We start from the raw sequence: 26086 nt of genomic DNA, 5'->3' as shown, positions 1-26086 counted from the left end.
TATATATATATATATATATATATATATTTATTTATTTTATATAAGACATGTCGCTGTCTTCAGACACACCAGAAGTGGGTATTAGATCCTGTTATAGACAGTTGTGAGCCACCATGTGGTTGCTGGGAATTAAACTCAGGACCTCTGGAAGAGCAGTCAGTGCTCTTAACCTCTGAGCCATCTCTCCAATTCTAATATCTGTCTTCTTCATCTTTACATTCATGTCAAGGTTATGTGCAACAATGAGCATGGATGCAAACAAGCAGCGCACACAGATACACACCAAAGCCACAAACTACCAAAACAAACAAACGGAAAATGTGACATAAACCATAAAGATTTAAAAGTAGAAAGGGCTTGAGGAAATTAAACAGGCTGGGGTTCTTACATGGTCAAGGTGTTTCCATTCATCAGCCCACTCCCTTTCTGTCAAACGGTGGTCTACCAACTCATCTTGATAGCCTCCATTGAGACCTATTTATTAGAAACAAGAGATCACATTTAAAACCAATGAATACTAACCAATAAAGAGCTAGTACTCAGATCAAATAACTCCAGGGACTGGAAATATATATAGTTTGGTATCTATTAAATAGAAATAGGAAATATATATAGTTTGGGTATTCTATTCCCAGTACTTGTGGAGATGGCTCCTAAACGCTTAACAATTCACTTATAATGGCAAATATCACAAAAGAAAAGCAATCACAAGATGCAACAGGTTATATAGGAAAAAAAGAAGGCAGTTCATAAGCACGAAGACAGCAAAGCTTCTAAGTATTCAGGAGCCACACCCTTTCCACTGTTCACATAGCATTTCATAGCCAACATCCTAGAAGATAAAATAGCAGAAAGAGTCTGTTGAGTTTGATGTTGTCATGGCTTGAATAAGAATGGGCACCACAGGTACACATATTTGAACTCTTTAGTCACCAGAGAGCAACACTAGTTGAAAGAATTAGGAGGTGTAGCCTTGTAAGAAGAAGTATGTCGCTGGAGGCAGGCTCTGAGGTATCAAAAGCCTGAGCCAGGGTCAGTGGCTTTCTTCCTGGTGCTATATAAAGACCTTTTCCAGCACCATATCTGCCTGCTTGCTGCCATGCTGATAATGGACTAAAGGTCTGAAACTGTAAGCAAGTCCCAATTAGATGCTTTCTTTTATAAGACTTGCTGTGATCATGGTATCTCTTCATAGTAATATAACACTGACTAAAACTACATTGTAGCACACATTTATAATTCTACTACGTGCAAAGTAGAGGTAGGAGAACTAGAGTTTGCCCTACAAGTGTGTTACTCAAAACCTTCTGTTTTTCATTGCTACCTTCTAGAATAGCTATGCCTAAATACTAGTACTTTTTATTGTAAATTCTTTTTATGTGTTACATAGACTACTGACCCTAAAATTATGGATCTAAGATATCCCATAGTGTCCATAGATTTCATTTTAGGAGAATAATGGGCAGTGGACTTATTGATGCAAGGGGGGGGCGGGGGAAGCAAGTGATGGTTTGATGAATGAGAACCAGTATAAATAGGGCAGACATTTCTAAATGGGTCTAGGAAAAACAAATCAGACTGGTGGAGTTATCATGGAAGGTAACCAGCAGTATTTTTCAAGGTACACTTCCACATGGAAATAGCTTTTCCTAATTAGAAATACAAGAAAAATCTAACAAAACAGTTATACCTAGCTTTCACCATTCTTCTAATGAACAAAAACTATATATGAAGAAGTAAATGAAAGCATAATTCTTAAAATCATTTAATATTACTGTTGTTGTTGTTGTATCTTTATGTGCATCATGATGACACATGGAGGTTAGAGAACAACTATCTGGAGTGCATTCTCTTTAGGAATCAAACTCAGGTCCCCAGGCTTAAATGGTAAGTGCCTTTATTCACTGGGCCATCTTGCTGTGCACCCCCATCCCCAAGCCTGTGTTTTTAACAGCTAAACAAAGAGACATGGGAGAATAAGAACTGGATACCAAGGAAGGTATGTATCATCATCTGTTCCCAATACAGCCAAATTCAACTTCCAGCCAGCAGCTTAGGAGCTGCATCTTGTCAAGACAACTTACTAGCTGTGTGACACTGGCCACAGTTGCTTTGATCTTCTCTGTATGAAGAAATTAATGACTGTCAGACTTTCTGGAAAGACTGAATCAAATAATGTAGTATAGCTGAGACTCAGTAAATAAATGCATGGAGACAAATCTTTCATGGCCTTTGCCACACAGTAAGAGCTGCACGCTGCTTGAGGCCCTACTGAGGTTTGTGCCTTGGAAGATGCTAGTTAGCCTAAGTCAGAATGAGAAAGAATCACTGTGTTCTCCACAAGGCATCACTAAAAAATGGAATGTAAAGGAAACCGTACAAAATGGTAGCCTCTTGTGTTTTTTTTTTCCCTTCTTCTTCTTCCAGATAGATGCTAAGCAGACTCCAGAAAAGAATGTGACAAAAAGCTCTTTTCAAAATTGATCTCAAATTAGGAATCTGTAGGTTTTTTTTCTGTTTTAAAATGAAATGTTTATTCCTAAATTTAATAGTTACACAGTCCCACGCTTCAGGCATTTCAAACCTAGCAAAAGAGCAGAGATGGTAACGTTATCTTCATTCATTTCAGAATTCTTTTCAGAACTTATTACTCTCAGGCTCAAGAGCCTAAGTAAGCAATTTCCATTAGATTACACAGGTAGAGCCAAATAAGCTGCGTCAGACCTGGGATTCCTGTAGAGCAAACTAGCCTCCAACTTGGGGTAACCCTCCTGGCTGCTAATAAGTGTGCTACCATGCCCAGCCCTTTCATTAATTGTTATTTATAGCACAGGCTACCCACAAACTCCTTAGGCAGCTGAAGATGACTGTAAGCCGATCATTCTGCCTCAGCCTTTATAGTATTGGAATCAGAAGTATGTGCCACTATGTCCAGCTACATAACATCATCGTATCAACAGAAAAAAGGCAATGATGCTATCTATTATTTGGCTTCATCACTGAGCAGGAGAGCAGTCTGTGAACTCCCTCCAGATGAAGACAATACCATGGGGCTGAGATCACTTACTAAGATTGTGGTGCCTCTCACGAACTTCTCGGTGTTCTAGCATCTTGTTTGGTTCCCGATACAGGTGAGAAGTTGCAATGTCTTCTAGTGTATAATGCTGAAGAGGTGGTGGAGTAGGATGGAACTGGCCCCCAGGATTCATAAGGGGAACAGTGAGGGCGGGACTGTGCCGAGGAGCAGGGCTGATAGTACACACTCTCTTGGCAGGCGGTTCAGGAGGAACTGTATCTCTTTCAAAATTATTCTCATCCCTCCTGTAGAAGAAACTGAAGTGCTTATAGGAGCCTGTCAAGAAGTGTTCATGTTAACATCCCTACGAGTCTCACCCCCCTTTAGATGCCATGAAACCACTCTAGAGCACTATGTTTTGTGCTATTCACTTTCCAAAGCATGAAGACTGCTATTTTTCTGAAAATTCCAAAGCAAGAATGGTTATTTTGGGTGCTGCAGCCCACATACTAAGCACATGCTTCATACTGTTATACTCCCAGCCCCTCAGCCCTTCTTCCAGCTGTCAGCCAAACTAGAGATCTGACTTTTGTGCCTCTTCTGCTGTGTGTTCCTATACCTAGAGGCAGGAACCAAACTGTCTTCAGGCTAGACACAATTCGTAAATGCTTCTTTATTCCAGCATGAAGACAGGCCAAATTCACCCTTAAGTAGGTAGGCAGAACCATGCAACTGTGACACAGGAAAAGAGAAACTGAATGGGACAAGAACTGAGAAAGTTTAGGAATGCAGAAGATCAAATTTCTGACTATGGAGGTGATTTCCTGGAAGAAAGGCTGCCTCTATGACTCATTATGGGTCCTAGTAACACAGCTTCAACTGTAGTAATAAGCCTTCTGCTGTTCAATACCGCTTCCTCAACAACTTATATACTAGTGTGGCAGCCACTTTATCCTGCTTCCTGCATGCTAGTCATAAAGTCCTTAGCGTTTTCCAAGTGCTGAGTCTAAGAAGCCAACTGTGGGCTGGCAACTACTAGGTAGCTTTAGGATTGGGGCTGGTTATGGGAAGGACCCAGACAGAACTACACTACCCACCCCTAGGGAGGGCAGGTGATTAAAGGTTAAGTCATCATGAGTTGGCCGTTTTCAATCACACCTATGGAATGAAGCACACAAGACAGACAGGAATGTCTGAAGAGCTGAGTATGTATGTGTGGCGTCTCTTTGGAGATGGTGGTGCAACTACCAGGAGAGGACAGACCCACTCCACATACCCAGTGCCACTCTGTGCCTTGCCTTTGCCTACTGTTCATCAGTATCCTACGAACACATCCTTAATCATTAGCCAGCTAATGTTCCTGAGTTCTGTGAAACAATGAACAATTAATTAAACAATACTGAGGAGCTCAATTTAGCCCAGCAGTGGTGCTATGCCTTTAATCCCAGAACTCAGGAGACAAAGGCAGGCGGATCTCTGTAAGTTTGAGGCCAGCCTGGTCTACAGAGTAAGTTCCAGGACAGCCAGGGCTACACAGAAACCCTGTCGTGAACCCCACTTCCACCAAAAGAAGCCCAATTTGGAGATCATTCAGAAACAGCCTATGAGAAAAAAGCTGAGGGGGCACAGTTGTTTGACAGGGCAGTATTCACAAAACCTCACACTTGTCATTAGCTTAAGGGAGAGGACAATCCTATATCTCAAGGTAGAGAACAACAAGAGTAAAGGATGACTGACTAATGACTGCTGTTCTTCCACTTCTGGGACAGTGAACCTGCGTAAACTCCAGGGCAGAGGTCCTCAAAAGGAATGTGCCGTCAACTGAAGAGTTGTTGGGACAAAGAAAAACTAATCTTGGAAAGTCTAAGACATTGTCGACCACCCAACAACCAAACCCTCTTCCTTTGAAAGCAGAGTGGCTCCAAAAAACAAAACAGACCTATTCTCGGCTCACCTTTCCGGACTGGGTCTCTTTCCATTTCCATGAACCTCCATGAGCAGTTCAGAAGAGTCAGCAGGAGATGCGATACTGGTGTTGAGCAGAAGGTGCTCATGCTGGGCCAGGTACTGGGACGGGGTCTGCTTGGCAGCCCGGGCACAATGCAGCAGTTCTCGCTGCAGCAGGGGCAGGTTGGCCTTGAAAAGAAAGAGGCAGTTTTCTGCTGAGCCCTAGCTACAGAGATTAAGGTCTCAATGTGCTCCATAGACCAAAGCCCTCTGCTTTCTCCCTCTAACACTCATGAGTAAAGTGACATCCAAGCAGTAAAGGGACATTTCTTTTGAGTTGCTGACTGGTCTGTTCTTCCCCCCAGCAAGATATCAATCAATCTTCTTTTTTTGCTTTTCGAGACAGGGTTTCTCTGTACAGCCATAGGTGTCCTGGAACTCACTCTGAGGACTAGGCTTCCCTTGAACTCAGTGATCTGCCTGCCTCTGCCTCCCAAGTGCTGGAATTAAAAGGTGTACGCCACCACCACCACCTGGCTGACTTCAATCTTCTTAAAGGGACTGTCCCATAGTTTACTTTTGTGGCCTGATACAGAGCACAATAAAGGTTTATTGAACATAATTTTAAAACATACATTTTTCCTTTTTAAAAAGATGTCTTTTATTTTTAATTGTGTGTTTGTGTTTGGGGACGTGAGTGCAGATGCCCTGCAGCTGGAGTTATAAGAGGTTTGTTTCGAGCCACATCACTATAAGAATAGCAAGCACTCATCAGTAGGCTGTCTTGTCCCTCCAGTCCTAAAACATTTTCAGAAAGAAAGTTTTCAGTCTGGGAAATAGTACTAGGGCCCAATGCTCTATTACCAAACTGTATCTCCAGCATCCAAATTACACATTTTCTTGAAGACTACCCAGTTAGAGAATTACTAATGTCTAAAAAGGAGAACTACAAATCCTGGTTTCTCTCCTCTAATCACAGCCCTTCTCTGATAGTGGCATTCAGCTCTCTCTTAGGGGTCTCTGGAGGAATCTTGGAATCTCAGAAACCAGGATTACTTTAGAAATGGGGTTTTGAAGAGGAGTACTGGGAATAACGTAATCTGGAAAAGAAAAATTGTATTCTGTTGTCTTTTCCTTCTTATATTAAGAAAAATTTTGGTAGATTAAGACTATCTCTCCCCACCACACTTTTAAACTTCAGAATTCTAATTCTTTTCCAGATTTCTTTTTATATACATTAATTTTTTTTTTATTTTCCCCTAAATTTAAAGATAATTGAATGAGAACCTATAATAAACATCTTTACCTCAAGGGGCAAATAAGCAAGTACAAGGTGCTAACACATGCAGGCAGCCACCCCTGACTGAGGGTTCATTTAATAGGCACCATAATTAGTGGATTTTTAAAAGCAGAAATAAATTGACAAAATATGAAACAGTAGCCAAAAAAACTTCTATAAACAACGTACCTCATTCATGCTGTTTTCCAAATAACATAGTTAAGAAAAGAGAATTAAACAATATGAAACATTTCTTTTTTTTGAGACAGGGTTTCTTTGTGTAGCTCTGGCTATCCTGGAACTCACTCTGTAGACCAGGCTGGCCTCGAACTCAGAAATCCACCTGCCTCTGCCTCCCCCAGTGCTGGGATTAAAGGTGTGAGCTACCAAGCCCTGCTGCTAATTATATTCTATTATCACAAATTTCATAATTTTTTTTTCCTATTTTGGCTTTTCAAGACAGGGTTTCTCTGCGTCAAAACTCTTTGGAGATCCACCTGCTTCTTCTGGGATCAAAGGCCACTAATTTAATGATTTTATGATTAATAATGATTTCTTGATTATACATTCTCAGTGAATAATTGTCTATAGATTTAGACATAAAGAAAAATTAGTCAGGGTCCAAGCAGCATAGGTGCTCCAGAGCTGACAAAGGTCATACAGTGCTTTCAGCCATCACGGTTTTCACACTGTAAGGAGCCTATAGGCTTATAAACCTCGTGCCAGAATATCTTCCTGATTGGACTGGCCTGCTCTGTCACAGTCCTAAATGGTTCAAAAACTAGTAACCGACCAGGCAAGATACCTTACACCTGTAGTTCTAGCACTTGGGAAGCCGATCCTCTTGCCTCAGCAACCCAGGTACTAGAACTGCAGTTGAGTGCCAACAAGCTATATGGGAAAATAATCATTTAATCTAAGAAAATATTAACTTTATAGGGAAAAAACCATAGCAGGCAACCAGCTTTACTAAATTGCGCCCCCCCCCCCAAAAAAAAAGAGAAAGAAAAAAGAAAAGGTCTTATCGATGATGGAACCAATCATTACTATGTCCTATGACAGCATGTATGTGGTGATATAACTTACTGTAATTCCTGGGTTTTTTTTTGGGGGGGGAAGGTGATAATTATCTATACATATACATTGTCTTTGGCTTTTTAGATGATCTTGCTATGTAGCCATCAGCTAGCCAGGAATTTGCTACAGAGACCAGGGCAGTTCTACTGCCTCTGATTCTTAGATTACAGGCACGCAACACCATATACTAACCTATCCGCAATCATTCACTAAAATGTATCAAATAACTTAAGCTTCAAGAAGAGGAATCTCCTGAACAAAGCAAGCTAAGCTTCTTTACAATCATCAGTACCCTCTAAACTATTATGCTCTTGGTGCTGGAAAATTGGCTCACACTTAAAAGAACCCAGCACTCACATTAGATGGCTCAAAACCAGCAGCTGTAAAGCCAGTTCCAGGGGATTCAACACCCTTCTCTGGATTCCACAAGCACAAAAACTCATAGACATGATGAAAAATAAAATTATACAAAGATGAAACACTCATTAAAAGTAGAGAAATTGTTCCAGATTAATACTATATGCAATGTGGAGTCATGTAAATACAGACCCAGACCATGATCCCCACATTCAACAAAAAAATTTGTTTTTTTATTTGAAAGGCAGAGGCATGGTGGCACACACCTTTAATCCCAGCACTGGAGATGTACAGGCTGGAGCATCTCTAAGTTCAACACCAGCCTGGTCTACAGAGAGAGTTCCTGGCCAATCAGCACTACACAGTACAAAGAATCTTTAAGAATTGCATCTCTTCCCATTCCTGACATGGCAGAAGCTTTAATGGTACCAAATACTACATTCACAAGCTCTAATGTTGCAAGGCCATCAAGAACAGCAATTGGCTTACTGGGCAGACAAGAATCCTGTACTTGTCCTCTTTTTATGTCATGACTCAAGGCCATGCTCTTTTTTTTTACCCTCCTTATCATTGTTCCTCAACCCCTTTCCAGACAATATAATAGAAATACACACACACACACACACACACTAGAAAAAGCAAGAGCACAGGGCACAGAGAATAAACCATGGGATGCACCAGGAAGGTAATTCCACAGTGGGCTTTCCCATATACCTCAGTTGTGTGAGAAAAGGCCAGTAGCTGAGAGGAAAAAAATCTCCCCTAAGAAGCATCTATGGTGGAAACTGTGTAAACCAGCCCTTTTCCCTAGTTTTCTGTCTAGATTTTCTAGCCTCTGCTGTAATTAGGTGATACTATGTGGCAGAGTCCTGGCCAATAGGGAAATAAAGAGAAACACAGACAGACAGGCAAGCACAGTTGCTAGTTTCTTCAAAATCCTTTAAGCACCCATTTCCTCTCTCTATTCCATCCCTCTTAGCCATCAGCCAACTGAATTTGTGCCCTATTATCTAGAAAGCCACAGGTTGAAGATTTTGGAATTTTCTTCATTCTGTGTTCTTGAATGACTATGGAAAGAAAGGTTTTCATTCCCAACTCCCTTTAGCATGTTTTGTATGACTGAGGAATCCATCAATTTATTAGACCACACACATTAGACATACAAAACCTTAACTTTGCTGTAAAGAACATTAGTAGGACACTAGTAAAAAATAAATAAAGTCTGTACATCCTACACCAAGTGTTGAGTGAGTGCTAACATCCTGATTTAAGAGCTCTGGACACAGCTACCTGAGAGAGCACGGGCTTGGCATGCCTGAAGCCCAAGATTAGATCCCTACTATCATGAAAAATGAAAATTTTCATTTGGTAATTTAAGTGTGTCACATCTACAACTTTTAAAATATATATATCTGAGCCGGGCGTGGTGGCGCATACCTTTAATCCCAGCACTCAGGAGGCAGAGGCAGGCGGATTTCTGAGTTCAAGGCCAGCCTGGTCTACAAAGTGAGTTCCAGGACAGCCAAGGCTACACAGAGAAACCCTGTCTCGAAAAACCAAAAAAGGAAAAAAAAAAAATATATATATATATATATATATGAAGAAAAATAGGAAATGATTGTGAAATGCTCCTTTTTGGGAAATTGGGTTTGGGGCCATAAAGGAAGCTTATTGTACCATTTTACACCTTATCTGTGAGCATGAAGGTTCTTAAAAATAAAAACACTTATGAGAGTGAGTGTGGGACTTTCAATAGAAATGGCCCCCGGCCTGGCAGTGGTGGCTCACGCCTTTAATCCCAGCACTTGGGAGGCAGAGGCAGGTGGATTTCTCAGTTTGAGGCCAGCCTGGTCTACAGAGTAAGTTCCAGGACAGCCAGGGCTACACAGAGAAGCCCTGTCTCGAAAAACGGAAGGAAAAGAAAAGAAGAGAAGAGAAGAGAAGAGAAAAGAAAAAAAAAAGAAAAAGAAAAAGAAAAAGAAAAAGAAAAAGAAGAAAAAGAAAAAGAAAAAGAAAAGGAAAAGGAAAAAGAAAAAGAAAAAGAAAAGGAAAAGGAAAAGGAAAAGGAAAAGGAAAAGGAAAAGGAAAAAGGAAAGGAAAAGAAGAAAGAAGAAATAAGAAATGGCCCCCAGAGACTCCTGTGTTTGAATGGTTGGCCCATAGAGAGTGGCATTATTAGGAGATGTGGCCTTGGATTAGGTGTGGCCTTACTGGAGGGAATTATGTTATTATGGAGGAAGGCTTTGAGGTCTCATATATGCTCAAGTTATGCAAGTGACATAGTCATCTGCTGTCTGAGGATCAAGATGTACAACTCTCAGCTCCTTCTACAACACTGAGTCTGCCAGCAGGCCATGACATTTAACAGACTAAATCTTTGAACTATAAACCATTCCGAATTAAATATTTCCTTATGAGAGCTGCCGTGACCATGGTGTCTCTTCACAGCAATAACAACCTAAGACAGGAGGCGTGATAATTTAGAATGATGTGCACAAAAGTATGTTCCAGGGAAAAGAATTCAAGATGACATCAATAGACTGTAGTATCTGGGGTTTGAGTAAACACAACCACTGCGTCTTTGTAAAGGGTCTCCTTTCAGATAACACACACTCTTCATCTTCAGACCACATCTACATGATGTAGTGGCATTCCCTCTATGCCCACAAACTTGCATACTCTGTCCTCTTTCTTCGTTCTTTCTTCCTGTAGTTGCTCCTGGATGCTAACTAGAGTGTCTGAAAACAGAAATCATTCTCATTTCAAATGAGGCCAATTTACATACTGTTCACCTATCAGCTACAAATACAACAAATTGATGAAAAATGCCAACAAGCTGCCTTTGCTAAGATCAAACAGCAAGGATCAGCAGACCTTGAGGAAATGCTGATGACAAACTACAATGAATGCCTCTCAGAATTACCTTGAGAAATGGAATCACAAATGGACGAAGAGGAAAGTTTGTAGCCTCCTGGAGCTTGCAATGGAATTCTTCAATTGTTACTGTTGAGTTCTGCAAAGATAAATAATAGTCAACATCCAAAACTGGGCAAACACAGCAAAAAAATTAGGAAGATTAAGATTAGCAAAGGCCAAAGGAATGACTTGAACTTTCCCTGTGGATAGACAAAGTGATAATACAAAAATCTCTAGCAGAGACTAAGTGACTCATGCCAGAGGAAGAGACTTAAGGCTGCCTATGTGGCCAAAACAGGGCAGACTGCATCTCAGAAGAATGAGCTGTCAAACCAGACTGACCAGTCAACTGTTAAATCACCAAGAATATAACTGTTAAGTTTTTGCTTAGTTGTTTTTTTCCCTTCTCTAAAGACTGCACAGTCCAGCAGGAAATTAGACCACTAAGTTTCTTGTATTTTAATAGTGAGCGACATGATTAAGTGGGTAAAGGTGCTTATTACTGCCAAGCCTGAATTCCACTTCTGACTTTCATGCACATACAATGGCACAAGTGCATACATTTTTAAACATTTGTTTTAATGCAGCATCTCATTATGTAGCTTTACCTAGCGTGAACTTTAGAGATCTTCATGGCTGTGTCTGCTAGAATGCAGGGATTAGAGTCATGCACTACTATTACATCTGACCCTGTGTACAATGATTTTCGAGACAGGGTTTCTCTGTATAGCCCTGACTGTCCTCGAACTCACTCTGTAGACCAGGCTGGCCTCAAACTCAGAAATTCACCTGCCTCTGCCTCCCAAGTGCTGGGATTAAAGGCGTGTGCNACCATGCCCGGCTTTAATGATCTTTTTTAAAGGCTAAGAAATGCTTGAGAGAGAGAAAATTTGAAAGGTAAACATTAGAAGATTTAGTCTTAAGGGACTATCTTAGAAGATAAAGTATAAGGATAGGTAAGGATGGAGATAGGCCCCCATACTGAAACACAGGCTGGCCTGAACAGCTTACTAGGTGCTATCTTTACTTTATGTACACTTTTAATTTTTTTGAGAAAAATTATAAAACTGATACACTCCTTTGGGCCTCTGAGGGTCCCAGGCTACATGTGGTACACAGACCTACACAAGACAAAGTACTTACACAATCAATTCATACAGGCCTACCTTTTCTTTCCCTTCTATTTTTATTACATTTTATATAAATTTTTACTTGGAAAATTTAAAGTTAGAAAGGTTACATAATGAGCTGTTTCTCTAATCTCCTCTACTGTTAACATCTTATGAAACTCACTAATACATAGTACCTATAGATCTATACCACTACTTATATACTGGTCAAGGCCCAGTATACAGAAGGTCTTGGGCTGGCAGCGAGATGGCTCAGGGAGTGAAAGTACTGCCGCCAAGCCATGTGACATGCATTTCCCCTGGACCCAACTTTTAAATTAACTTCTTAAGGTGATACTTCTGCAAACATTTAAAAAATTTTAACCTAATTTTTATTTTTTAAAAAATTTATATTTTTGTTTAATGTGTATGTTTTGCCTGCATGTATGTACATGTAACATGTGAGTGTTTGGTGCCTGTGGGAGTCAGAAGAGGACATTAGAACCCTTATAACACAGCCATACCTACATATATACTAAATAAATAAAGATTAATATAATAAAAATAGAAAGAAAAGGAAAAAGAAAATGCAGGCTTGCATGAAAAGCAGACTGTCAGTTGATCTGAGACTGTGAACTGGAAAACATCTACAATGATATAAAACTTTTCCCTAACTGACAGGGCAGAAGCAACGATCTACCACTCTTCATACAGGACACACAGATAAACAAACACTGTACATACAGATGACACAAGACACCCTGTCCTTTACAAAGCTCTTGCACATCCATCACATCGCTGTGGAACCGTGAAGGGGCTGAGAGGCAGCTCTATTAGTGCAAGGCTTGTCTGGCATCCATGAAGGCCTAAATGTGATCCCCAGGACAACAGAAGCTGAACATGGTGCCACATGATTATAATTCTAACATTGGGGAGGTAGAGACTGAAACATGAGTAGACAAAAATCATCGTTAGCTACACAGTGAATTTAGCCTGGGCTACAGGAGACATAATCTTGAAAAACCAAGTAGATGAAAGTAGTTCTGAAGATGAATGGCAGTTGGTGATAGTTGTGACAGAAGTGGCACACGTGGGAATGTAGTGCTCTATAAACTTATAAAGTAGGCTGTCCTGTGTGGTAGTGTAAGGGCTCAAGCTGTGGCTGCAGCAAGTAGCAATGCCAAGTTTGTGCACTGGCCCAGTGGACTGCACACTGTGCCCTCAAAAGCCCATTCAGCTTGGAGGAACAGCATTGAGTTCTTGACAAGGAATGTCCAAGATGTATGCAGTGTCACACCAAGTTTGACTTTATCACCAGAAAGCATCACTGCAGCGGCTGTGGAAAATGCTTCTGTGACAGGTGCTGCAGCCAGAAGGTGGCACTTCAGCACATGTGCTAAATGACTCAGTACTCCAGTGTGCTGAGTGTGCTTTGGTGTCCCACTGCATGGCTGAGTTTTATAACAAGCAGCTCAAGGTGCTCCTAAGTGGAGCTACACCGTCCTTGTTACTTTTGGGTAACTTTTCTCTGAATGAGAAGCCAGAGATGCTTAATTCTGGATAAAGACAGTCATCGTGAGACTGAGATTGCATGTCCATACTATGCAGATTCTCACAGAAGGCTTCACTCCTGGAGCAGGCAAGCACTCAAGCCACAGACATGACCCTGCAGTACACACTGCCAGGGACAGAGGCTGCAACATAGCTGAAGCTGATAGCTGGAGAGGATGCAAACGCCAGCAAGAGGCAGGCGGCAGCATGGCTGGCAGCCACACACAAGGCTACCAAGACTTGAAATCACAAACCAAGTAACTGCAATTCGAGGGAACTGAGCTCAGAGCATGTTGGGTTACAAAGTCCAAGCAGCTTGCCCTGCCTGTGTACTCAGGCTTCTGCCTGAGAGTTATATGCTTGGAAATGCAATGCAAGTATCTGGAAGCAGAATGTTCACTTACGTAGTGCAATATATACATTGTTAATGCTTTTAGATGCATTGTTGCTACTTAACTAGGGTTGGGAGAAGCTGCACTACAGTACTGCTAAACCAGGTTTAAAATAACCTATTCTACGTTTCTATAAATTTCCAGGTTCATTAGAGATTTCTGGCCTTGTTCCCTCAGAAACAAATTAGGTGGTGATCACTTAGGCCCTGGATTAGCACTATAACCTGCCCATCATCAACAACCAGTTTACAATGCCTTGGCTTGTTTATAGACTCTGTTCACGCTGTCACTAATTGGGGCAATGAATAATGCTTTTGATACATCACTAAGGGGAAGGCATCACCATTGTATTTTCTACTTTTCACTTACTGTTTCAATTTACTAAAAAGTCTGTAATTTGTGTATAAAGTATATGACTAAAACTTCAAAGTACAAAAACAGTGATAAAATGGGTTCTTATACCCACTAAGCTCCACAGACACAGCACCAGAGCAGTGAGAGCTGGAAGAGCTCTGGAATGAGAAAAATCAACTAAACATGAACAAAGGAGATCCTAAGGCTGCAATACCCTCCTCTGGCTCTTTGGGCACTACACACTTATGAGGCACAGACATACACACAGGTGAAATGCCCATATATAACATAAAAATAAATAAATCTTTTTTTTTCTTTGTAAAAATAAATAAATCTTGCTTGGGGAGATGGCTCAACATTATGAGCACTGGCCATTCTTTCAGGTGACCATGTGGTACCATTACAGCTTACAACGATCTGTAATTCCAGTCAGGGATCCAATACATGCCTTCTGGCCTCCTCTGACACTTCACACACGATATGCATACGTGTATACAAGCAAAACACTCATGGACACACAAGAAGAACAAACTAAAGAAAAAAAAAAGGTTGTTAGTCTCAATTCAATAATGTTAGTTTATATTTTGACTAATAAGTAGGGTTTTTTTCTAAATAAACAAACAGAGGAAATAATACACACACAACCTCACACTTTCTCTAAGTGACAGAAGTGGCTCACTGTTTCTGATTATGCCAAAACACTGGATTCCACATTCAAGGAGCTTGAGGTGAATGGATGGATGGTTAACAAGGCCTAGTCACAGTACAAGTCTTGAGCACCCCCCAGACTTCCCCAGCAGCAGCATATTATCTAGTTTCTTTGCTCAGAGGAGAGTATGTTCTGTAATCATGGAATGAGGAGAACTTTATTTAAAGAAGCCAGCACAGGCTCTGCCCATGTAGACCTCCTTTATGATCTTCCTGTCTATCTTTATTTTAGCTCTAGAATAAATGTTGGCTAGCACCATTATATGTCATATAGAGAGAAGATAACCAATCTATAAACACAGGGCAGCCTTAGAGACCCCTGACAAATTATTCCCAAATGTAAACAATTCAAATGTTTATCAAAGGTCAAAGTGTATAAATGATGGTATTATAAACCAGTACAATAAAATAATGGCAGCTCATGCCTGAAATTCTTGTGCTAAAGAGGTAGAGTCTGTAGAATCACGAGTTCAAGGTCCTAGACTACATCTGGTTCAAGGCAAGTTGCCCTACATGAGACCCTGTTTTGTTTTTGGTTGGAGATAAGATCTGATACACAGCCTTGTTTCAACTGACATGAAACTATGTAACTCAGGATGACCTTAAACTCCTGATCTTTGTGCCTAAAGATCCAGAGTACTGGGACTGTACCCATTACGAGATAAGGACTCCACCAACCATGTTCCATCTCCTGCCCTCCAGTACACTGGGGAACCTCAGGGATTTTCCTAAATTGTATTTTTTATTTGTTTGTTTTGTTTTTCGAGACAGGGTTTCTCTGTGTAGTCCTGGCTGTCCTAGAACTCACTTTGTAGACCAGGCTGGCCTCCACCTAAATTGTATTTTGAGAAGAAATATAACTTTAAGAACTAGTACAAGCCGGGCGGTGGTGGTGCACACCTTTAGTCCCAGCACTTGGGAGGCAGAGGCAGGCGGATTTCTTTTCTTTTTTTCTTTTTCTTTTTTAAAGAGTGAATTGTTTGTTTGTTTGTTTGTTTGTTTATTATATGTGTGTACACTGTAGCTGTCTTCAGACACTCCAGAAGAGGGCATCAGATTTTTGTTACGGATGGTTGTGAGCCACCATGTGGTTGCTGGGATTTGAACTCAGGACCTTTGGAAGAGCAGACGGTGCTCTTAACCGCTGAGTCATCTCACCAGCCTGGCAGGCGGATTTCTGAGTTCGAGGCCAGCCTGGTCTACAGAGTGAGTTCCAGGACAGCCAGGGCTACACAGAGAAACCCTGTCTCAAAACAAACAAAGAAACAAAAGCAACAAAAGAACTAGTACAATAATTCATCTTTCATCATAAATAGAAGCCAACGTGCATGAAAAAACATAGCATGCTTTTATCAAAAGTGAACTTTACAGTATTTCACTTGAAAATCCTGAGAACTAGTAGCACTTCCCTTATAAACTGATATATTCAGTCTCGCCCTGATGGCAATATAGAAGAGTTAATCCTTTATGAGCAGGCTCACTAAAATCGGTACAGGATGAAAACTAAACAAACTACGCATAAGGAGCTAAACAACACAACTACTTAGATACTATTTATTTAATGAAACGTCTACTTTTACAAATCATGTTTTAAAAATTAAAACTGGTTTCCAAATAATGCACCCGCTAACTAGCTGTGCTCCATACAAACAGCTTTCTATTGACTTGACTGGACCTCAGCAGGCCTGCTTGGACGCTGTTTAAGACAAATCCAAAGCTGCCTCCTGGAACTAAATCAGCACCCTGGATAGTAAGACACATTAAAGATTTTTCTGACAAACAAATGCTGCTACAAAATCTATAATTCAACAGTTTTACACAATTTGTAAGACATTATCTACATGGTTTGGGAATAAGCAGAAATGCCACGACTTCTTAGGCAGCTGGTGGAGGTGAAGCTGTACTTACCACCAAGGCTAGAACAAGAGTCCGAACCTTCTCCCCGATCTCAGGTGAGATGTCATTGCCAAACTGCTGCAGAGTGGTGAGGAAGCGTTTCAACTTGCTGAGCTGCCGAGCACCACAAGTAGCCGGAAGCTGTTGATTTGTTAATGCTGACGATGTGGAGGAGGCAGGCCCATTGCTGAATCTCTGTGGTGGCGATGGGGCACCATTCAGGGTAGGAGGGGAATGGTTGATGCCATTGCTTACTAAAAGAAAGCCAGAATGAGAGGAGTCAGTGAGTGCAGAACTGAAGAGAATTTGCTGACCTCCTCACCTTTACGTTCTCTTTCATTCACTCATGTGAATTCTGTAAAGCATTTCAGTGTGAAAAACTTATTTCCACCCTCAATGAGTTTGCTGTGTGTCAAGACAAACTGTCAGGAAAAAATGGTGACAGAATATTGTACAAAAGTTAAAACATAAGTATTGTGATATGTTTGCTTCTATTGTAGTTATGGCCAGTCAGAGGGCCAGAAGGGAAAAAAAAATGTGTATGCCCAGGAATACAAGGCTAGACTTAGTAACATAGTGACATTTCAAAAGCAAGCAAACAAGCAAACAAACAAATAAAAATAAGGTGGGGACGGCAGGATAGAGGAAGGAACATGGGAAGGATAGCTAACTTTAAAGGCCCTTTGAAAAGGTCAGACAGAAAACTTACCATTGTAGAAGCCTCCTAAAATATATACATGTAGGAGAAAAACAGAGTTGAAACTGTGATACTCTTTAATGGGGGAAGCAATACCCCAACTATGCAGCTGACACTACCAAAGAAACTCTTTTTAAGAGGTTGGACAATGGGGTCTCAACCCCAAACTTTAAAGGCTATTGCCAACGCTATTTGTTACCCTCCAGAACTTTCTGTAAGACCCTACTGCTGGAGATACCAATACAGGAGTCAACAGACACAGAGAACTCTCATCTGTACTTAGCTCTACCGACTGATGTTCAAAATGCTAAAGGGATGGTTGCTGTTTGCTGTGTTTGCTGCTAGAGAAGACACCAAATCATCAGCCCTGGCCCCAGCTCTGAGTAAAGCCCCGGCTGGCAGAGCCTGCTCACCGGCATCAGTGTGATAGGGCAACCAACTAGTTTTTGTAGACGTAAGGCCTTGCTCCACGAGACAGAACCTGTATCTGATACTGCTTCAGCAAGGCTAAGCACCTTTGGCTAAGGAGGTCATGAGCACTAAGGGAAAACCTACTATGTTATTTGCTGACACCTTGAATCTCTAAGTGATGCATAAATAAATGCATTGCTCAACTCTCATCAGAGAAGCTTCTTGTAGTGGATGGCAACTAACACAGAAATCCGAGCCAGTGAGATGGCTCAGCGGGTAAGAGCACCTGACTACTCTTCTAAAGGCCCTGAGTTCAAATCCCAGCAACCACATGGTGGCTCACAACCATCCGTAAGGAGATTTGACTCCCTCTTCTGGAGAGTCTGAAGACAGCTACAGTGTACTTACATATAATAAATAAATACATCTTTAAAAAAAAAAAAGAAAGAAAGAAAGAAAGAAATACACCAACTGGCCAGCATGCACAGAGTAAGAGGTTTCAGAATGCTAAGCCCTAAAGACGATATCTCTGTTACATTCCTACCTTCATGGTGTAGGCAATCTATGAGAAAGACTATAAGGTCCAGAGATGGTAGTTGTCTTCAAGGAAACAGTGTTTTTCATTTATAATAAGTCAGAAGCACATATTAACTTACAGAGACTGATTGTCAATGTATGTACAAGTTCAAGCCAGATAAAATTTCAGCATAGAAGAGGACAGGAGAGGTGAGCATGAAGTCTGTCCGTCCCAACCAGTCCAGTATCATCCCATGCTGTGCCCCACCCTCCTCCATGAGTAGCTATTGACATTTGATTCTTGCTGGGATAAGTAAAGTCCGTTTTTCCTCAGTGTAGTTATAACTCACTCTGGGGCAGGTCTCATACCCAGAGGTAGTCAGGCAACACAACTAGAGGAAAGGGGAAAAAGAGGAAAAGGTGAAAACAGACAGACAGACAGACAGACAGACAGAGAAGACGAAGTAGAACAGTTAGGGGAGGATCTGAAGGAATTGGGGGGAGGGGATTGAATACAATCAAAATATATTATAGGAAATTCTCAAAGAACAAATAAAAACATTATTTATAGAACAAACAAGCAGACACAACATCCACACACAATCATTGTAAGGTACTACAAAGAATAGGAAAAAGCCAGCTATAGTAATGTCTAATGTAATCCCAGCACTTGGGTAAAGGAGGACATTGAGTTCAAGGACACCTGGCTATAGTGAGCCCCTGTTGCAAAACAAAAACAAAAAAACAAAACAAACAAAGAAAATTCATAGGCATGCACAGGACGAATATGTAACTAACTACAGACACCATAGGTGCTGTTGGACTTTTTAACAGCACTCAGGAGACAGAGTTATGAGGGTCCAACTTGAAAGACAAACTGAGCTACAGAGTAAGGGCCTATCTTAGAAAAACAACAAAACAAAAACGGGGACCGGGGGCACATTCCTAAGATGTCACCAGAACTTGGAAATTGGAGACAGAAACACTAAGAGTTTAAGGTCATGCTCGGCTTTACAGAGTTCAAGATCAGTGAGCTACATAAGACTACAAACCAAAACCAAACAAAAATCAAGCATGCAAGCAACAAAGCACAGAAAATAATTCAAGACTTCAGCTGTGTTTTAGAAGGCTAATCCTTTAACTTTTAATTAGCTAATAAAACTTCATTTACAAGTATGAAGACCAGCATGAACTCAGTCATACTTCCTTTCTCCTATAATAATGACAGTTACTTCTCCATCTCTGTTCCTTCTGCCTGGACGGTATTCAAATCTGAACCAGCAAACTCTTCTTTATCTTATATGCCATGGCTGTCTCTTGAAGTAAGAACTTTTCTTTGGTATTCAATAGTGATGCTTTACTTAAAGGTACATTCTAAGAGATTTAATAAACTTGAGCCAGGTGTAGTGACACATACATCTATTCCCAGCGCTCCGGAGGCAGAGGCAGATAGATATCTATGAGTTCAAGGACAGCCTGGTCTACAGAGCAAATTCCAGAAATTTGCATATACAAAACTACCACTTTACCTCCCCAAATATACTTTTTGTATACTGGCAAGGCTTTAATAGTCTTCCTTAATGGTCTTTTTCTTGCTTGGTTTTTGTTTTCTGAGACAGGCCTTGAACTAGAGTCCTTTCTATCTCCATCTTCTACTTCCCTTCTCCCTTGAACATTTATTTACAAGTATATATCAACACATCAGGAGAGACTGCTTGATAAATATTACTTTAGCATATACATATGCAGTAGTAGGTTTTTGTAAACTACTATCAATACATGTATTTAGTGTATGGGTGCATCCAAGTGTGTGCATATGCCAGAGTGAATGTGGAGTCCTCCGAGCTCTCTATCCTTCTACAGCATGGGTCCTGGGGATCAAGCTCAGGTTGTCAGTCTTGGCAGCAAGCATCTTTACCTAGTGAGCTATCAACCCCATATTCTTTCATTCTTTTGCTTTGTTTACTCCCTAGCAGAGGGTAGGTTGGTTCTCAGGATAATGGTGCTGAATTGATATAAAACCAATGGGCTGAGGGGAAAAAGGGAGAACCACTTTCTTCTTCCATTCAAAGAGAACTAGAGCTACTGGACAGGAGAGCTCCACACTTAACCTCACCCATATAGAACCTTAGCTGCAATCATCTTTCATTTCCTTACTCCTACTTAAAGCTCCATCCTGATCAGCGCTACCCTCTCTGAAGAGCCTCACAAGGACGGTACCAATGAGCTTTTTACAACCTTTTCAATAAAACTGCATCATCACATTTTCATGGCTGTTGTTGTTTTGAGACAAGGTTTCTTTGTGTAGCCTTGGCTGTCCTAGAACTAGCTCTGTAGAACAGGCTGGTCACAAATTCACAGACACCCACCTACTTCTGCCTCCTGAATCCTGGTATTAAAGGCATGTGCCACCATTCCCTGGCTACATTTTTATAGTTTTCAAATTGCAATATATCCAGCTACACAGTGACACTGTCTCAAATAATAAAAGTCATGTCAATCTATGTTTTTGGAGGTCACACAGAAACATCCCCCTCCCCACCTCCTTTTTGAGAATAGGGTATTACTAAGCATCTCAACTGGCCTGGAACTCACTATACAGACCAGCCTGGCCTCAAACTCACTGCGAGCCACTTGTTTCTTCTGCCTCCCACACTCCAAGAATAAAGGTATGAGCCATTCCAAGGAGCTGCCCTAGAATTTTTCTTTTCTTTCTTTTCTTTCTTTCCTTTTCTCTTGGAGTCAGGGTTTCTCTGTATAGCCCTGGCTGTCCTGGAACTCACTCTGTAGTCCAGGCTGGCCTCGAACTCAGAAATCCAACTGCCTCTGCTTCCCAAGTGCTAGGATTAAAAGCGTGTACCACCATTGCCCAGCTGCCCTAGAATTCTTGATCCTCTGAGAGCTGGATTACAGGAATGCATTGGTATACACTGACACATTGGTATCAGTGTGTGCATGTGTAGTCATGGTGAATGGTATATATATTGAAGGTTTAATGTAAACCTATCACTCAGATCTAAATTATGACTTGAGTTATAAATTCAACTTAATTAAGAGGTCTCACATGCTGTAGGAGTAAAGGACACTGGCCTCGGTCCTCCAGGATTTATTGGTGGGAGGGGTGGCATGATGGGAGGTGAGGATCTTGACTGTATCTTCACTTCCACAGGAGATCCAGGCATTGCTGGCACCCTTTTCTCACAACCAACTGTAAAGAATAAAAGAAAGGGAGGTCAAAGCTCTCTACTTTATAATAATAAATATCAATGACAATTGACAATGAGCCTATTTCCCCAAGGACTCAGAAGTTAAGATGAAGCTTCCGAGGGTTCATGTCCTAACATCTAGCTCTGTGAGGGCTGCCTTATTTGGGGAATAGGAAAGAACCTGTTTTTTAAAAATCTAATTGCATTTTTACTTTTTTAGTGTGTGTGGGGGGGGGGGGGGACACCGTGATATGTGTTTGGAGATCAGAAGACAACTTTCTAGAGCCAGTTCTCTTCTACCATGTAGGTCCAATATAACAAGTTCAGGCTATCAGGCTTGGCAGTAAACACCTGACTAGCTAAGCCACCTTGCAGACCTGGGAAAGAACCTTTTAAGTTGGGGGGTGGGGCGCAACTGGAAAGATGACTCAGCTGTTAAGAGCACTGGCAGCTCTTCCTGAGAGTCTGGGTTCAATGCTCAGTGCCCACATGGCACCTCATAACTGTCTATAAAATAACTTCAGTTCCAGGGGATCTGATGCTCTCACAGACATAAATGCAACCAAAATGCCAAGGCACATGAAAAAAATGTTAAATGGGGGCTGGAGAGAGAGCCGGCTCAGAGGTTACAAGCACTAGGCTGCTCTTACAGAGGACAGAGGTCCAGTTACTAGCTCACAACCATCTCTAACTCCTGTGCCAGGCAACCTCTCAGCCTCTTCTGGCCTCTCAGATATGGAGGCAAAAACACAGAAACACGTAAGAAAAATCCCCAAAATTATGAAAACCAAAACCAAAACAGAATCTCAAATGTTGTCACGCTGCCTGTAATCCCAGGACTGGGGAGGTAAAAACAGAAGGATCAGGAGCTAAAAGCCAGACTCTAGCTTTAAGACACTTTGGGTTAAATGAGGCAAAACCCTGACTTTTAAATAATTAATTAATTAATTAATTAATTCTCATCCAAGAGAACCTATTAATACTTGATTAATAGGCTCACCTTTAAAGTTAACTATATACCTTTCACTAATTTCCTGGGGTTTGTCTTGTCTTATTTTTTTAAACTTAAATACTGCAGTAGCAGTTGTCTTTAATTCAAGTGCAAAAGACTACAGAAAAGGTTTAAATGAGAAGGTAAAATCAAAGTTTTCTTGTAGGATCAGTCATTAAGATAGTATATTCCAGCATGTTCATATAAACCACAAGGTTTATATTTACCATATTTATATTCATATTTACCACATTTTCTGATAGGAAAGATGTCTCCAAATACTGTTTTATGTTCTAGTTTCCAGTAGCTAATTTTGGAACAGGATAGATACACAGAAAGTATCAAGGAAGCCAAGCCCTACCCGCTACGTTACAATCCCCCTAACAAAACCTACAGTATTCTGAAAACCATGAGGCTAAAATTTCCCACTCTTGCTGTCCCTAGTCTGGTTGCTTTCTTCATGTGATGATGGTCGTCCTATCTGATTAGTGGCCTAATGAGCTGTTACGCTGGCCTTTTCTTCCTGCCCGTGTTTTCTCAATGCCCTTCAGAGAACAGTTGACGTGTTTCCAGGTCTTCCATCTTCTGGAGGGAATGGGAGGAAGGAACCGGCAGTTGTCTCACACTGTTATGCTATGTGCAGTGTGCATCAACCTGGAGGGCATCTTTCTCAGACCACCTGTCTTTACAGCAAGGGTGCCACAGGCTGGAGTAGGCTCAGCAGTCAGATAGATGTGTTTTTAACATTCAGCACTTGGCAGAATAACGACAGTGGGTCAGCCCAACTCCAACTGCATGCTTCATCTCCTGAGAACTTAGCTAATGGATAAAATCCAGCCTCAAGAACACAGTTTACAGGTCCCGCGTGTTACTTACTTCTTGTGTCCTTCACTATCCACCACCCAGCACCAGTACTATTATTTATTATTCCTACTGTAAACAGCAATGATGGTCTGCAGGAGGGGAAGGCTGACTTGGCTCCTCCTGCTCCTCATGATCCACACAAAGTTTAGCTAAGGATTTCACATTTCTACATCTTATTTTCCAACACAAGTCAATGAATGACAATAAAAACCTTTTGAAAGGAAAGCTATGACAATCGGAGACAGGGCTGGAGAGAGAGATCAGAGAATAAACACAGCTGCTCTTCCAGAGGACCTGAGTTTGAATTTTCAGCCCCCACATGGTGGTCTAACTCCAGTTCTAGGGGATACAATGCTTCAGGTCTTTACCAGCATCAGACACAAATGTGATATATAAACATACAGACACAAAATGCATACACAAGTAAGATAAATGGGGATGAGAAAGTTGGCTCAGCAGTTAAGAGGACAGCACTTGTTGCTTTGCAGAGGACCTGTGTTTGGTTCCAGCACCACATGATGGTTGACAACCATCCAAAACTGCACTTCCACTTCCACGTGATCTGACAACCATTTTCTGAACTCTGTGGGCACCAGGCATACACATCAATACATGCAGGCAAAAACACCTATACACAAAATGCTCTTTAAAATTTTTAAAAATAAATAAATAAATAAATAAAATACAATACAATACACAGGAAGACCTTGTCTCAACAACAACAACAACAAAACAAAAACAAAAAGACAAGAAAAATATAAAAGAAAGAAAAAGGAACAGCAATGCCGGAGAAAGCATTAACAATAGGAATAAATTGGGGGGGGGGGCTGTTAAAAAGATACTTCTGATTAGAACACTGGAGATGTACCTGGTCATGATGAGGTGATGGATGGGAAATGCTGACGAAGGGAAAGAACACTAGCAAGAGTAAATTTGGAGAAAGGAATTATGTATTTAGTATGGGACAATGAGAGGGGTTTTTTTGTTTGTTTGTTTGTTTGTTTATTGGTTGGTTGGTTGGTTTTTTTCTAGACAGGGTCTTATTATGTAGCCCTGGCTGTCCTTGAACTCACAGAGATCCTCCTGAACACTTGGATTAAAAGTATTAGTCACTCCACCTGGCAGGACATTAAGTTTTTAAATTGCCTCTAAACCAAATATATGTTCCCAGTAGGTAGCTGAATAAGAAGTTTGGAAATAAAATACTTCAGCTTCAAACTGGAAGACACCAACATAATAATGAGAAAATTGACTCTATGAAAGAATAGAAAAAGTATAATTTTTAAAATATATTTTTAAATATAAGAAGTCATTTAGATTAAAACTTCCATTTTGAGTAGGGGTGAAGTAAAGTTTTACGTTCCTAAGACCACCGTGGGAACTGACATCCTACCTGGCAGAGAGAGATATGCACACAGTAATTACACTCCGCTTGGCAGGTGAAAGCGCCAATGTTGGGTAAGGCAAGTCTCCTGCTACAGCTGAATGTCCCAAGCAGTGAAGACAGGGTAAAGGCGCAACAAGGACAGGCTCCCACGGAAGCCTCCTCCTTACATTCTGACTGTGATAACTGGGTTTCAGTCTTAAAAGCTGGTAGGATCTTGACTCAAAGTGGCAGGCAGTTTAGTTCCCGAGCCTGGACTACTTCCCTGATTGATCAGTCTTGGCGTGTGCATTCAATAAACCCTGTGTGACTGAGATCTGTGTGAGATCAGTGATTCCCAGACCCCAACACCAGATCTCATCGCTCTGTACATTCTACAATCTGTCCATATCTGTCCCATGAAAAGTCTGGCTTTATATTTCTTTGCTGCCATTTCCAGTACCTAATTCTGAAAAGTCATTTTTAAGACCCTTCAGTCATGTCTCCAATCTAAACCAGCAATTCTCAACCCTTTGAGGGTTGCTTAGCAAACACCCTGCACATCAGATATTTATGTTATTATTCTTAACAGTAGCAAAATTAGTCATAAAATAGCAATGAAATAATTGTATGGTTGGGGGTCACCACAAATGAGAAACTGAAAGGGTCGCAGCATTAGAAAGGTTGAAAAGCACTGATCTAAACCAAAGCCCCTTTAAGACAACGAATTTACAAGGAAAGAAGAAAAAAACAAATGTGAAAGCTGGGGAGATGGCTCAGCAGTTTTAAGAATGCTTGCTGTTATTTCAGAGGTCCTAAGTTTGATTCCCAGGGCCCACATAGTGGCTGACAATTCTCTATAACCTTCCAGGGGATTTGATACCATACCCTCTTTTATCTTCCTCACAACCCAGGCACATTCAAGATGTACACATAGACATGCTGGCAAAACATAGATAGAAAAAAGAATTTTATTTTATTTTTTTAGTAAAGGAAAAAGGCCAGGTGTGGTGGTGCTTGCCTTTTAATCGCAGAATTTGGGAGGCAGAGACAGCCTGAGTTCAAAGCCAGTGTGGTCTGCAGTAAGTTTCAGAGTAGGGAGAGCTACATAGTTTCAAAAAGAAGAAAAGAAAGCTTACAACCTGATGTCTTTCAACAACACAAACTTTTTCTCTAAACTCTGTGGAGGCTGGAAGTTTGAGGTCAGGTGGAGGCAGGTATTGATGTCTTCCAGGACTTTCTGTTTCCCCATGCCTTTAGATGGTTTTCCAATATACCTAAAAATATGAATTTCTACTTGTAGTGTAGCCTGACTGACCTGGGATAGAAGTGTGGGCTTTGGATTAATGTATGTCAACTGATGGTTACATAATTTTTAAAGCCTGAGAGCATGCAACTTAAAGTTAATAAAGAACAGGTCTAAGTACTGCATTCCA

At 41.0% G+C, this 26086-nt stretch overlaps 1 protein-coding gene and 1 pseudogene across 2 annotated transcripts in view; one reads left to right on the top strand and one right to left on the bottom strand.

Annotated features, from left to right (window-relative positions):
- Nucleotides 1-26086, bottom strand: part of Cbfa2t2 (CBFA2/RUNX1 partner transcriptional co-repressor 2) — a 102571-nt gene that overhangs the window by 19298 nt on the left and 57187 nt on the right. For both annotated transcript variants that reach the window (XM_021185573.2, XM_021185575.2), the window contains exons 2-7: nt 21291-21434; nt 16615-16856; nt 10600-10689; nt 4971-5152; nt 3068-3321; nt 389-474 (exon numbers count right to left, since the gene is read on the bottom strand). In XM_021185573.2, coding sequence (XP_021041232.1) covers nt 389-474; nt 3068-3321; nt 4971-5152; nt 10600-10689; nt 16615-16856; nt 21291-21434 — 998 coding nt within the window. The remainder of the gene's footprint in view (nt 1-388; nt 475-3067; nt 3322-4970; nt 5153-10599; nt 10690-16614; nt 16857-21290; nt 21435-26086) is intronic.
- On the top strand, nt 11067-13496 carry LOC110289395 (annotated as a pseudogene).

This window comes from Mus caroli, chromosome 2 (genome assembly GCF_900094665.2).
Source record: "Mus caroli chromosome 2, CAROLI_EIJ_v1.1, whole genome shotgun sequence".
NCBI classification, from domain to species: Eukaryota; Metazoa; Chordata; class Mammalia; order Rodentia; family Muridae; genus Mus; species Mus caroli.
Note: the sequence above shows the minus strand (reverse complement) of the source record. Positions and strands in the feature narration are given on the sequence as shown.